The 12,516-nt window shown below is 39.1% G+C and overlaps 1 protein-coding gene and 1 non-coding gene across 2 annotated transcripts; one reads left to right on the top strand and one right to left on the bottom strand.

Moving 5' to 3' along the window:
• Positions 1-335: 335 nt before the first annotated feature.
• LOC144662017 (uncharacterized) lies at positions 336-12,508 on the bottom strand. Its single transcript, XM_078522749.1, has 11 exons — positions 11,909-12,508; positions 10,675-10,731; positions 9,221-9,695; positions 9,014-9,111; positions 7,522-7,697; positions 6,587-6,668; positions 5,636-5,705; positions 3,943-4,026; positions 3,129-3,273; positions 2,356-2,450; positions 336-1,086 (listed from the first exon to the last, which is right to left on the bottom strand). The coding sequence occupies exons 1-11, from the start codon at positions 12,489-12,491 to the stop codon at positions 879-881; spliced, it is 2,073 nt and encodes a 690-aa protein (XP_078378875.1). The 5' UTR covers positions 12,492-12,508; the 3' UTR covers positions 336-878.
• On the top strand, positions 10,772-10,844 carry Trnas-gcu (transfer RNA serine (anticodon GCU)). The gene has a single exon. It is a non-coding gene; the product is annotated as a tRNA-Ser (tRNA).
• Positions 12,509-12,516: the final 8 nt, after the last annotated feature.

Below are 12,516 nucleotides of genomic sequence, written 5' to 3'. Positions count from 1 at the left end.
TGGACTAGCCACCTCCTCTTTGGTGAATAAATATGTTTATGCAATCAAACAAATTCTTTTTACCACTGCAAAATGCCCGTCATTTATTATAGGCTAGCCTCTTCATTCTTATCAGGAGAAGCCATCATTGTCGTCCCCAAAACCGCTTGTACGCCTGGGGCTACATTGGGGAGCCATGCTTTGGAATAAAGGCGTTCCCAGATCTTCTTGCTGCCCCAGCGTTTTTCCTGTCTCCGACGTCGTCTCCTACACAACCAACCCTTCTCTACAGAGCACCCAGCCTTATCACATACCGACATGACTGAGAGCTCAGTGAAGAGACAAGCAAATTCACAAGTGACGGAGCTAGCTTACATGAACATATCAGTTTATTATATATAGCTTTAAAACATAGATTTCTACAAAAATATATTTTTTCTCTAAAGCAACATGTTCGCATTATACCAGAGTGTATATGTAAGGAATCAGTCGGGGGAACTAGTGCCAGTTGATGGCGACATCACTTCTCCGAGAAGTGACTGAGCCCGCGGTTTTCGTCCCAGAAGTTGCTAAGCAACATGACGTATTCATACGCGCGCCGGCTTTCGGAGTACTAGAGTACTCGTGAGCGCTCGCGCTGGTTTTTGATTGGATGAAATAATTCGGAAATTCTTCGAGTGCTTCAACGAAGATTTGCCAAAACTGGCACTTATTCCCCCGACTGTTATCCAGTTTTTTTTGCTTTCCTTCAAATAAAGTTTTTTTTTTTATCAGTTCACCCATGAGTTCACCTTTGCGCGCAAAAACTACCATCCTCTGCCATTCCAAAATTCCAATATTTTCTCTACCCTCTCAAAATATAATTCATTAATTTTAATATATTTTATGTCGTTCTAAAGTTATAATTCTGTTAAAGTGTTAGGCACGTTTCTCTGCATCCATAGCCTCAGTGAGTCAGGGTTCCTACTAAACTGTCTTCTGCAAGTCTGTGTACAGGCGTTGAAAACAAATGGAAGATTCTTGATGCCGAAGAACTCGGGCGGAGCCTTGATTACTCTTACTCCAGGACCAAACATTGGACCATCACAACAATCGCAACGAGCGTAACTAGAGAAAAAGAAATGGAGACAATTAGAGGACATGACTTCGAATTTATCAAAAAACACACTTATATCATTACCAATCAAACAATAAAGGATTAATTTTGTGGAACAGTACTCGACAAATGCCAGGAACCCATTAGGAAGCGAGGATGACTAACGATGGCGAGGATGGAAACGGATTACAATATGGACAAACTTGAAAACGCGAGGCTTGCATGTTGAAAACCAAACAATAATGGTTTGATTTTGTAGAACAGTACTCAACAAATGCCAGGAACCCATTAGGAAGTGAAGATGACTAACGATGGCGAGGATGGAAACGGATTGCAATATGGACAAACTTAAAAACGCGAGGTTTGCATGTTGAAAAGCAAACAATAATGGTTTGATTTTGTAGAACAGTATTTGACAAATGCCAGGAACCCATTAGGAAGTGAGGATGACTAACGATGGCGAGGATGGAAACGGATTGCAATATGGACAAACTTGAAAACGCGAGGCTTGCATGTTGAAAAGCAAACAATAATGGTTTGATTTTGTGGAACAGTATTTGACAAATGCCAGGAACCCATTAGGAAGTGAGGATGACTAACGATGGCGAGGATGGAAACGGATTGCAATATGGACAAACTTCAAAGACTTCAAAACGCGAGACTTGCATGAAGAAAACCCAACAAAAATGGTTTAATTTTGTAGAATAGTGTTTGACAAATGACAGGAACCTATTTTAAAAGTGAGCATGACTAACAATGGCGAGGATGGAAACGGATTACAATATTGACAAACTTCAAAGACTTCAAAACGCGAGGCTTGCATGTAGAAAACCCAACAATAATGGTTTGATTTTGTAGAACAGTTCTCGAAAAATAACAGGAACCCATTAGGAAGTGAGGATGACTAACAATGGCGAGGATGGAAATGGATTACTATATTAACAAATTTAAAAACACGAGTTGCGAAAGCAGTCAATCAGTTTATCTATTAAAAAATAAAAAATAAAACTTAAGGTAAAAGCTGTTAAAATTGATGCTTAACGTTTTCGTGCAGTCGAAACTGCATTCCTTTGAAATTGTACAAAAAAATCTTATTCCTTTTGAAATTCCTTGTTTTCTAGAATTCCTTGATTTCATTGAAGTATACTGAAGTTTTTGTTCTATAAATCGAGCAAAAAGTTTCCCTCTTTTCTCATCTGCCATTCTTTGAGATGGAGAAATAAGTAACCTTCATTGAAATTGGCCTCCAAACCATTTATCTCGAAGCAACATGTACATACCTTTCCATAATATTTTTAATAGCTGGTGGTAGATTGCGAACCTTGATGTGAATTCCTGCTTTGAACACAGCCACAGCTGATAAGTCTCCAAGACGCTGCGGGAAAACAACATACTTCAGAAAGTTCTTTCGTCGAAGCGATAAAAGAATTAGATAAACTTCGGTAATTTCTTGACATTCTCTGTCTTTGTCATTCTTTGAACGAACGATTTTGGAGTTAAAATATTAAAAACATTGAAAAACATTAAAAACATAAAAAGACTTAGATTAAGAATTTAACTCAAAACTAAATGCTCAGCTATTTTTCTGGTGTTTTTATTTATCAATACGACAAAATCGTCTAATTTTATGAATAACTTTAAAAACGTAGTGATTACGGAGTAAGCAGAGAGAAGGCTCTGTGAGCCAAGCTTCCGGCACCCAACGTTAACTCTGCCAATTTCTTTAGCATGAAGCGACTAGGAGTACTACTAGTACTGCAACTCCTCCCGGATAGGATGCTAGTCCATCCCAGGGTTATCCCCAGCAGTATATTCGCGGGTACCCATTTATACACCTGGATGGACAAAGGCACTATGAGAGGAAGGTGTCTTGCCAAGAACACGGACTGCTTGATATGCAATCAAGCACTCTTACCATTTAATGTACAGCAAAAACGAGTCAGTGCCAAATATTTTCTTACCACTTTAACGCACTCAAAACCACCACATTCCCACGCTTACAGGATGTATGACCGACAAATTTACTTATTATATAAACTTTGTTTTGTCTAACCTGTGGTTGGTTGGTAGCTGATTCTCTCCACAGTAGCGGATGTATAAAGTTGTTGTTTATTCTCAGGTACTTCAGGTTTAAATAAAGCGCACCTACAGGCAAGGCACCAAGTTGATTCCCTTCAAGATTTAATTCCCTGAGAGAACTAGATTGAGACAAACGAAATAAATTAGCTTCTTTTGTTATATTATCGAAAGTTGGGAGGGTCTAGAGGAGCAAAACGTAGCTTTATAGGTTAATTCGAATCAGAGAACGTTGATCTTAAAGTGTCCATATAGCCTACAGGCTTGTTTTCCGCCACTTTTTCGCTGCAAAATCGAGCTTGTACATATCATAGATACGATTTCAATAATAAATGTAAAAATAAATTTCCGTTTGCTGCGTGGCACTTGTAAAAGTACAATGTTAAGAAAAGTTCTCACTAAATGAGTAAAGATACAAACGTTTCGAGCTCAGCCTTCATCAGTGGAAAGTCTAGATTTCCACTGACGAAGGCTGAGCTCGAAACGTGTTGACGCAACGACCCGTCATTGTAACACTGGATCACAGCAAAGAGACTTAACAAAAATTACGACATAACCCCCGGACGATTGAAGGTGAATTATGCTCAGTCAGATATGCCAGATCTTATGCATAGGAAGAACTTTGTATCACATGAAATCAGAACACATGCAACAATTCGGAATTTTTAGCGCGTTGACAAAGTCGTTCGCGTCTCGAGCAGCTCTTGCGCTTCGCGCTCTGTGAGCTCGACTTGTATGCAAGTCCATGACAAGTGTATTTTCTGCATTTCTTTTGTTATTTGTTACTGTACCTTAGGTTTCCAATGTCTGAAGGGATAAATGACAGACGATTGTAAGCCAGGTCTAAAAGCTCAAGATGTTTTAGCTGAAAGAGACTAACAAATAAACAGTGGTTAAGAAATGAGTTTGTACGGTAATTGCTTAGCAATGCTTTCTAGAATACAGAAATGACGTCATTAAATGCTCAAAAAGCAAGTAGAACCACAAACGAGGTTACCGTATTTACTCGAATAAGCGCCGCCCCCGAGTAAGCGCCGCAGTCCCGATGTGGCGCTTATTCAAGGAAATCCGTTTAACTAGAAATAGAACTACAAAGCAACTCTTAAACGAACTTGGACATTTCTTTCCATTAAAAGCGATGTTCTGCAGTTCAAAGTGCTTGTTTTACCGCTCGCCCATTAGTTTTTCTATGGAACATTCTTACAATATGTAGTTCTGTAAATGTTGTGAAGGCTGCTTTCTTTACCAAGACAGCTAACGCCACTTTTCTCTTCAGCAAGAGACGAATTTTGGCAATCAAGGGACGTTATTTCATTTAATGTAAAGGATTAGATTCTTTGTGGCATCAAACTTTTTAATAAGCGCCGCACTGGAGGTGCAAACAATTTAATAAGCGCCGCGGCGCTTATTCGAGTAAATACGGTAGTGGTCTTACTGCAGAGTTCTGGACATGTTGTGGTGTCATTTTTACGGTCTATGAGAGTGTAGGACATGAAAAGAAAAACAGCAATATTACCAGCAAAATTTAGAGGAAAAAATCAGTCCAAAATCGAGCGCGCATGAAAAGGCGAAACAACACTTATTTCAGCTTAAAGGACTAGTTTTTAATCGGGTGTCACATTAAATTTCCCAATTGACATTTTCAGCTCTTTCGAGCCCACGTAGTGCCAGAAATGCGACAATAGAGAGATTAAGCATGATGTGCTTAATTAAGATTAAGATTAAGCATTAAGCTTGCCTTTTATTTTGTTACCTTTTGATCCCTAAAAAAATAGGGAAAAAATGCCACATTCACGTCAAACACAAAACTACTCATTTCCGCGTACGAACGCCAGACGGCAGACTGCAGAAGTTGAATTTTTTCCGTTTGCGGGAAAAATAGCGTCATGCTCAATCTCTCTAATGTCTCACACAAAAACTTGAAGTTTTCCCAGGCCAAATTGCCTTGCATTCCCTTTCAGGTTGCATCATTTTCATGGTCTATAACTCAGGGCTCGAGACTAACGGTAGCCAACTAGCCAAAGGCTACTAAAATTTAGGTTTTGGCTACCAGGTTTAGCATTCCTACTAGCCACTTTGGCTAGTGAAAAACTTGGAAAAGTCAACTGTTCTTGATAGAAATCAATATACCTGACTAGTGAAAAATTACTTTTGGCTAGTAAAATCTGACATGTCACTAGCCAGTAAACCAGTGACTTAAAAAGTTAGTCTCAAGCCCTGTATAAACTCTAATCCACCTTGCTCTCAATTAATTTATAACGCGCAACGTGAATTCTGCCAGTTATAAAGCGAGCCAGCACGCGAGCGAGTGACTACGGGGTGGCAAAGACAAAATTTTTCTTGATCCCCCACATTGTTGTGTTCGCCCTTGTTGAAAGTTCCTCGCTGTTTATATTTTGCTCCCGCGCTTTCCCCTTGAGAAAGCGCTTTCTTCTCAGTAGCGAAAACAGAGGGTATGTATTGTAAAATATCATATAAACATACCTGGAGGGAATGGATGTAAGAAGGTTGAAAGAAATCTCAAACACGATAAGTCTCTTCAGCTGCCTTATACCTGAAAATGAGTTTTACATCAAGTGATTAAAAACATCAAACCAGCGTCAGAACTTTATAGAGGAACTCTTTAACTGGATGGGGTGAGGTGAAGTGAAATTGGGCCCTCTCTTGCTAAATACAGTTTCCGCGTGCTCTTTTTAATTGGATTCAATGCTAACGCGAGTCCAACCGCGCAAGCTCGAGGCTTTGAGTTGATCAAAAAGTTGCAATCACGCGTTTTATTGTCCTACTAGAAAGACATCATTTCTAGCGAACCTGTCATTAGATTTTTAAGGAATTTTGCAAGGTTGCACTTAAGGAAGCAAGAAAACTGCTCATTGCAAAAAATCTGGAATTTACAAAGGAATTTCCGGAAAAATAGGTGAAAACATAAAATAGCGAAAAATTAAAATTCCCTCCGTTAAAACTTATTACGTCAATGCTAAATATCAGAATTTCACCGTGTTTGTTGTACACAAACTTGGCGATCGATAATGAAATTCTACTGCAGTAGTTTATCTTGTAACTTGCCAATGTTGAGCTCATCAGCTGCAACCGTTTGGACGTGAGTGCAAAATAAAGAATAGGTACTGCAAAATTTGGAAAACTGTGTTCAGCCACCTTAAACCATCCTTTTGTCATCTGTAAGTAACATATTTTTCACAAACTGTATGGGGATTCTCTGTTTTGTTGATCAAATGGAACCAAATTCCCTGCACCTTGTTTATTTTTAAAAATGATCATTAAGGCCCAATTAACAAAATGCTAACTAAAGCTTCAAATGAAGTACAAGTGCTGATGTTCATGTGGACTGTTGATATCACATACAAACCAAAATATATAGTGCACTTGCCGACAAAAATGTATTTCACAGAAATTATACAGCCTTAAGTTACATACCATGGGGAATTTCTTTAATGGGATTATTCCTTAACTTAAGTGAAACCAAGTTCACCAGCTCCAGAATCTCTAAAGGGAAGACCTACAAGAGAAAATTTCCTAAGTCAACAATGAAACAAGTTCTGAATGAAAATTTATAAATTTGTTGTACTATTATCAACAGCACTGGCCAGGGTCATTGACTCTACTCTCACAGTGCTTCTCTCAACCCAGGTGTACTGTATATAAATGGGTCCTGGTAAAATATTGGGGCAAACCGACAGAATGCTGGAGAGTAACCTGCGATGGCATGTACTAGCATCCATCCAGGGGGTGACATCACAAATTAAATTACTCTTTTACTTCCAAGCTCGGAATATTAATTCAACAGTATTACTTATTCTGTGGATTACATTGGAACAGTATTTATAGCTTGGAAAAAAAGTCAAAATACAAACATTTAGAGTATTTTTAAAGTTTTTAACATTGTTATTTCCGTTATTGTTATATTTTTGTGAGGGCCACAAGTTTATCAGTTTGATTACTGTCAGGTGTCACCCTAGACTACGAGCAGTCCCTATTTTTTCGCAGAGTCCGTCGAGCTTGAAGCGAATTTTTTTTCGAAGAGTTCGTCGAGCTTATAGCGAAAAAAATTACGCGTGGGGGGAGGAGGCGGGGCAATTTTTTTCGCTTCTCGCCTTGCCCCGCCTCCTCCTCCCGCACGTAATTTTTTTCGCTATAAGCTCGACGAACTCTTCGGAAAAAAAATTTCGCTTCAAGCTCGACGGACTCTGCGAAAAAATAGGGACTGCTCGTAGTCTAGTGTCACCCTCATTAAATAAAGTCCTACTTACTTACTTACTTACTATACATGTGCTCCTAAATCTGTTCTTCGTAAGTTCAGTTTCCCTTGAGGGAATTTAGTTAATCAAATCAAGAAATTTTTCATAGCTTACCCAAAGGTCATTAAAGGAAAGATTCAGATGAGTCAGCATTCCTGCCAGTGGGCTGAGGTCAGGAAGTCGATTGAGAAAATGTGCCCTGAGATTAAGTATTGATGATTCCACCATCATTGCATTTAAGACCACGGCTTCCATTGGAGACATTTGTGCATCGTAAACATCAGCACTCACTAAAGATGACAACAAAAGAGAGGTTAATGAGAATCAAAGTTCTCTGTGAATTTCTTCTAATTTATGATGGACACTTATCTTTTAAAAATAAAGCCTTTTTTTCAATTTGTTGCCCACTACTTTTTACTGCAAAAGGGTTTCAAAAAGCTTGTTTACCACCTTAGACGGTTTATTTCAATTTTTCGCAATTGCTACAGTCTAAGTTTAAAAGTGTATACAGTACTTATGACAAAACAAGATCATTTTTATATGTGCAATAAACTGTTTGAGAGTTCAACATCGTTGAAAATTCTTTTATTTTAAAGCTGGTCCAAACTTAATTCTCTCCCAGAGCTGTCCTGTTCAGTGGCAGATCCAGGAGAGGTGCCCGGGGGGCCTGGGCCCCACCTTATTTTTTGGCTAAAAAGAGGCCCAAAGGGCGGAGAAAAAAAATTATTTTTGAGAGCAGGCCCTCCTTATTCCAGGGCCTGGATGATCAGGCCCCTCCCCCCACTTAGCTGAGGGTCTGGATCTGCTACTGCTGTTACAATTTTTCAGTAAATTATGAAATAATGCACATAATTTGATCATTTACTGTAAATATGTATTTTGGAATTTTTGTTATCTTATTTTGTTATAGTACACTGGCCATTCCATTCTCAAAGGGTTGATTTGTATTACAAAATAACTTAAAGATGCAAATCAAACGTATAGAGAATACGATAGAGGCTGCCGTAAACCAAACTACAAAGTTAGCTACAAATTTGCACACTAATAAGTGTACGTTTTGTCCCACCTGATATGTTTTTATCCTAACAGCTACTATTGGCCAAAACAGTGGACACTTTTAATAAATTAAAAAAAATCGTTCACAGGGGGGTACTCCCTATACAGGGAGGCTCCACCCAAAAGGGGTACCTTCTTCAGGCTTCAGGTATATAAAAGGGTAGGGATTTCACAAGTTTAGGTATATGAAAGGGTATGGAAATCTGTCATTAGGATATTTAAAAATGCCTTTAAATTAAATATTTCGAACAGACGCAACTTATGGATGTATCGTCTTAATTTATTAAGCGCTACATAAAAATGTCAAGAAAAAGTCCTGTTTTTTAGCATATGTTGTGTCGTGTAGGTATGTGAACCTTTTTCCAACAAAAGGTATAAGCAGAAGAAAGGGGTGCCTTTTCTGTCAAAACGGTATATAAAAGGGTAAGGGGTTGGACCTCGGGGCGGAGCCTCCCCATATGAAACTTTTTTGAATCATTCTTTTTTTTCGGGAATCATTCACTCAAATGTGACTTTTTGTGAGTTTTCTTAGTTGTTAAATAATACAAACCAAAAGGTGATGACGATCTTGGTAATTCCTCTCCTTGGAAGTACTCTGGCCGTGAACTGGGAAGAATAACCATGTTCTGGTATGCTGTAGCTGGCTCACTAAATGAGAATTAAAAGCGACAAAAATTACTTGTAATGTAGAGTTTTTACAGACTCACAAGCCGGAGAGATCCAAGCAAAAAGATTGTAAACATAAACAGTGGCTTACATTTCAAGGGTCAATGTTCTTTCATTCACAACTGTTTTCTGTTTCTCTGACACAAGGTCACCTTTCCCGTCCCTTGCCGATGCATCTTCATCTTTTCCACTTTGATCCTGAACTGAAACAAATCTAGTTCTTAAATTTTTTGATCCAAGCATCTCTTCACTTTCAAAGGCCACTTTCTCCCCTCCTGTTGCCCGAGGTGAATACACCACCTCTGCTGTCGTCACCTGACCAAAGGTCCTAACAGATGGGTACTGCACATGCCTCTGATCATCTCTTTCGGAAGACATCAAAGCATCTCTGTCGCCATCAGCAACATGCTCAGAGTCTATTGGTGGTAATGGTGCATATCTAGAAACTGGCATTGTCAGTTTTGAAACAGCAGGAGTCGCAGGAAATACTGTGGATGATCGCCCTTGAAGGAAATCGTCTTCCTGGTCAGGTAACAGTGAAATATCCATTCCTTGGAACTGCATTTCTGAGGGAAAAAATCACAAAACAAAATTATTTTTATACATATTAAAAAAAACACAATATGCCTTTAAAAGTCTCAAGCTTGGTCAAAACAAACTCTTCCCTTGTCAATACAGAGTTAATGATTCGTCAAAATAACATTGGGCAGTTCCAGAAAATTCAGAGAGGTAGAGGATTTCAAAAGGCAAAGAGTACTGGTGGAAACCCACACGAAAAAAGTTTGATCCATGTAGAAGTTCGTTTTTACTGGCAGTCAAGTTTGTCCTGGATTTTACATCAAAGCTCTTGCTTTTCCAAGACCCTAATTAGTGATCATGGACTAAACGAAGCTTGGCTTCCACCAGGCAAATGAAGTACAATGTACAGTCCTTTAAGGTGGACACCTCTTTAAAATGGACACCAGGTCCCGGGGATGGGGGTGCTACTTGAAAAGGTTTGATACGGGAGGCTCCGCCCCAAGGTCCAACCCCTTACCCTTTAATATACCATTTTGACAGAAAAGGTACCCCTTTTGTATACCTTTTATTGACAGAAAGGTACCCCTTTCTTATACCTAAATGACATGACATATATCTAAAACAGGAACTCTTATTTTCATTTTTATGTAGCGTTTAATAAATTAAAATGATACAGCCATAAGGTGCGTCTGTTCGAAATATTTTTATAAAGGCACTTTAAAATACCTAAATGACAGATTTCCCCACCCTTTCACATACCTAAACTTGTGAAATTCCTACCCTTTTATATACCTGAAGCGTGAAAAAGGTACCCCTTTCGGGCGGAGCTCCCCGTATAGGCCATTATAGGGAGTGCCCCCCCCCCCCGGGCACCAGGTGTTGGTTCCGTCCCTGCCTTTTTTCAACTCCCTATAAGACGGACCCCTTTCTAAGACAGGCAATTGGAGCCAATCCTGACGGTGTCCGTTTTAGAGAGAGAGTTGACTGTAGCTTTTTTTGCACAGATAATTTTTTTATTTTTCTCACCTATAAGTAGCTGTCTTGCTGGAACTCTAGGGGTCACATCTGGAACATCAACACCACCTAATGTATGTAAAAAAAAGTTTTACGTTTAGACCAAAGAGCCTGGTTAGCTCAGTTGGTAGAGCGCCGGACTGCTGTGCGGGAGGTCTTGGGTTCAAACCCCAGACCAGACCAACACTCAGGGTCTTAAAATAACTGAGGAGAATGTGCTGCCTTTGTAATTACATCTGCAAATGGTTAGACATTCTACCTTATTGTTACTTATTTTCGCAGGAACTTAATTTCGCGAAAATGGAACAGACATATTTCGCGGGACTTAAATTTCGCGATTTGGCCCAAAAATTACATTTGAAGGAACTAAATTTCGCGAAATTGTCAAAAAAACTGGTCTGCATTAACAAACAGTAATTTTAAAAATTGACACAACTAATTTTAATAGCAATAGTTTCCAGTGACACTGAACAAAACCATATAACAAAACGAAACTTAAAACAGTCTGACATGTTCCTTTGTAACAAAGAAGAGCTAGTTTGACAATGACTGCACCAAGATAATGATGTAGAAAACTGACCGTAACGTTAATTAATTTTAACGAATTATAAAGAAGGGTATTAAAGTTCGCGTCGTTATTTTTCGCGAGAACCTTTATTCGCGAGTCTTTAATTTCGCGATTTTTTGAAAATCGCGAAAATTAAGTCCCGCGAAAATAAGTAACAATAAGGTAGTCTTCTCTAACTTCTCTAACAATAAAACTGTTTCCCGCCAAAAGTCTCTGAGCGGGCAACAATGCAAAATCTATGTCAGAGGGTGACAGTGCACTGGGACCCGCGAATGTTGACTGACGACCATTGCACTGGTCCCTTGGAAAACCAGTTAATTCTGTTTCCTTCAATCTCAATGTTTCCCTCAGCTCCACCTTGGGAAATATTGAGATTCTCGGAAACAAAATTTATTGTTTCCCTCGGGACCAGTGACTAAGTGTATAGTGTTTTCCAAAATTTTGACAGCAGTACTTAAAATAATATGGTCATATATCACTTAGGAAAAAAAAAAACATTTTTTACTATTATTCCATTTTTCCACAAAGTAATAGCAAACAGCTGTCAAGCCAATCAGCGCAGTCGTGATTTCTTGGCTGTGCTAAAAATACATAATAAGCATGATTTTTACAAACACGTTAATTAAAACAAAGATGGATTTTTGTATTAATAAATCAATCAAAATAAAATCTACTCACTGTCTATTTCGAGACTATGAATCGCAGATTGATGAGGCTTATTGGTAGCAAGCCAGTTAGTTAATTTTTCATAGTTTTGATCTGACACCATTGGTTCGCCATCCTCATCCAATCCAGCCCGCGAAGGTAATCTTTTCACAAAGTCTTTCAACGTAAATTCAGGAGGCGGTCTTGTGTATGAATCTTTTATGAAAGCCTCTAATGGCAATTCTCTTAGTTTTCTCGGAGGCCTTGGTGGTAAAGGATCGGGTCCTTTTGCCTTGAAAGGCTTGATAACAGACGTGATTGGAAGTGGAACATCACCGTGAAATCTCACTTCTCTTGCTGTGGAGTCACCAACTTTTGACTTCGCGTTAACAAGGCGCTTTACACTTGACACGCCTGGCGATTTTGGCAACACTTTGTAATTATCCTCGGTCTCCGAGTATTTATCTTCTGATCGGGACCGGATTGAAGACGGTGGTGGCGATTGTTTTGGTGGCAAAGGCCGGCGTAAAAGAGGCAACGGCCTCTGTTGACTTGCGGTGGCCATTTTCTGACTGATTTCCGAGATGACCGCTTCGCTTATTTCCATGACAACCATTGATGACGGGCTCCTCCGGAGTTTT

Source organism: Oculina patagonica, chromosome 8 (genome assembly GCF_052425735.1).
Source record: "Oculina patagonica isolate OP01 chromosome 8, crgOcupat, whole genome shotgun sequence".
Classification (NCBI taxonomy): domain Eukaryota; kingdom Metazoa; phylum Cnidaria; class Anthozoa; order Scleractinia; family Oculinidae; genus Oculina; species Oculina patagonica.
This window is presented reverse-complemented; position numbering and strand designations above follow the sequence as displayed.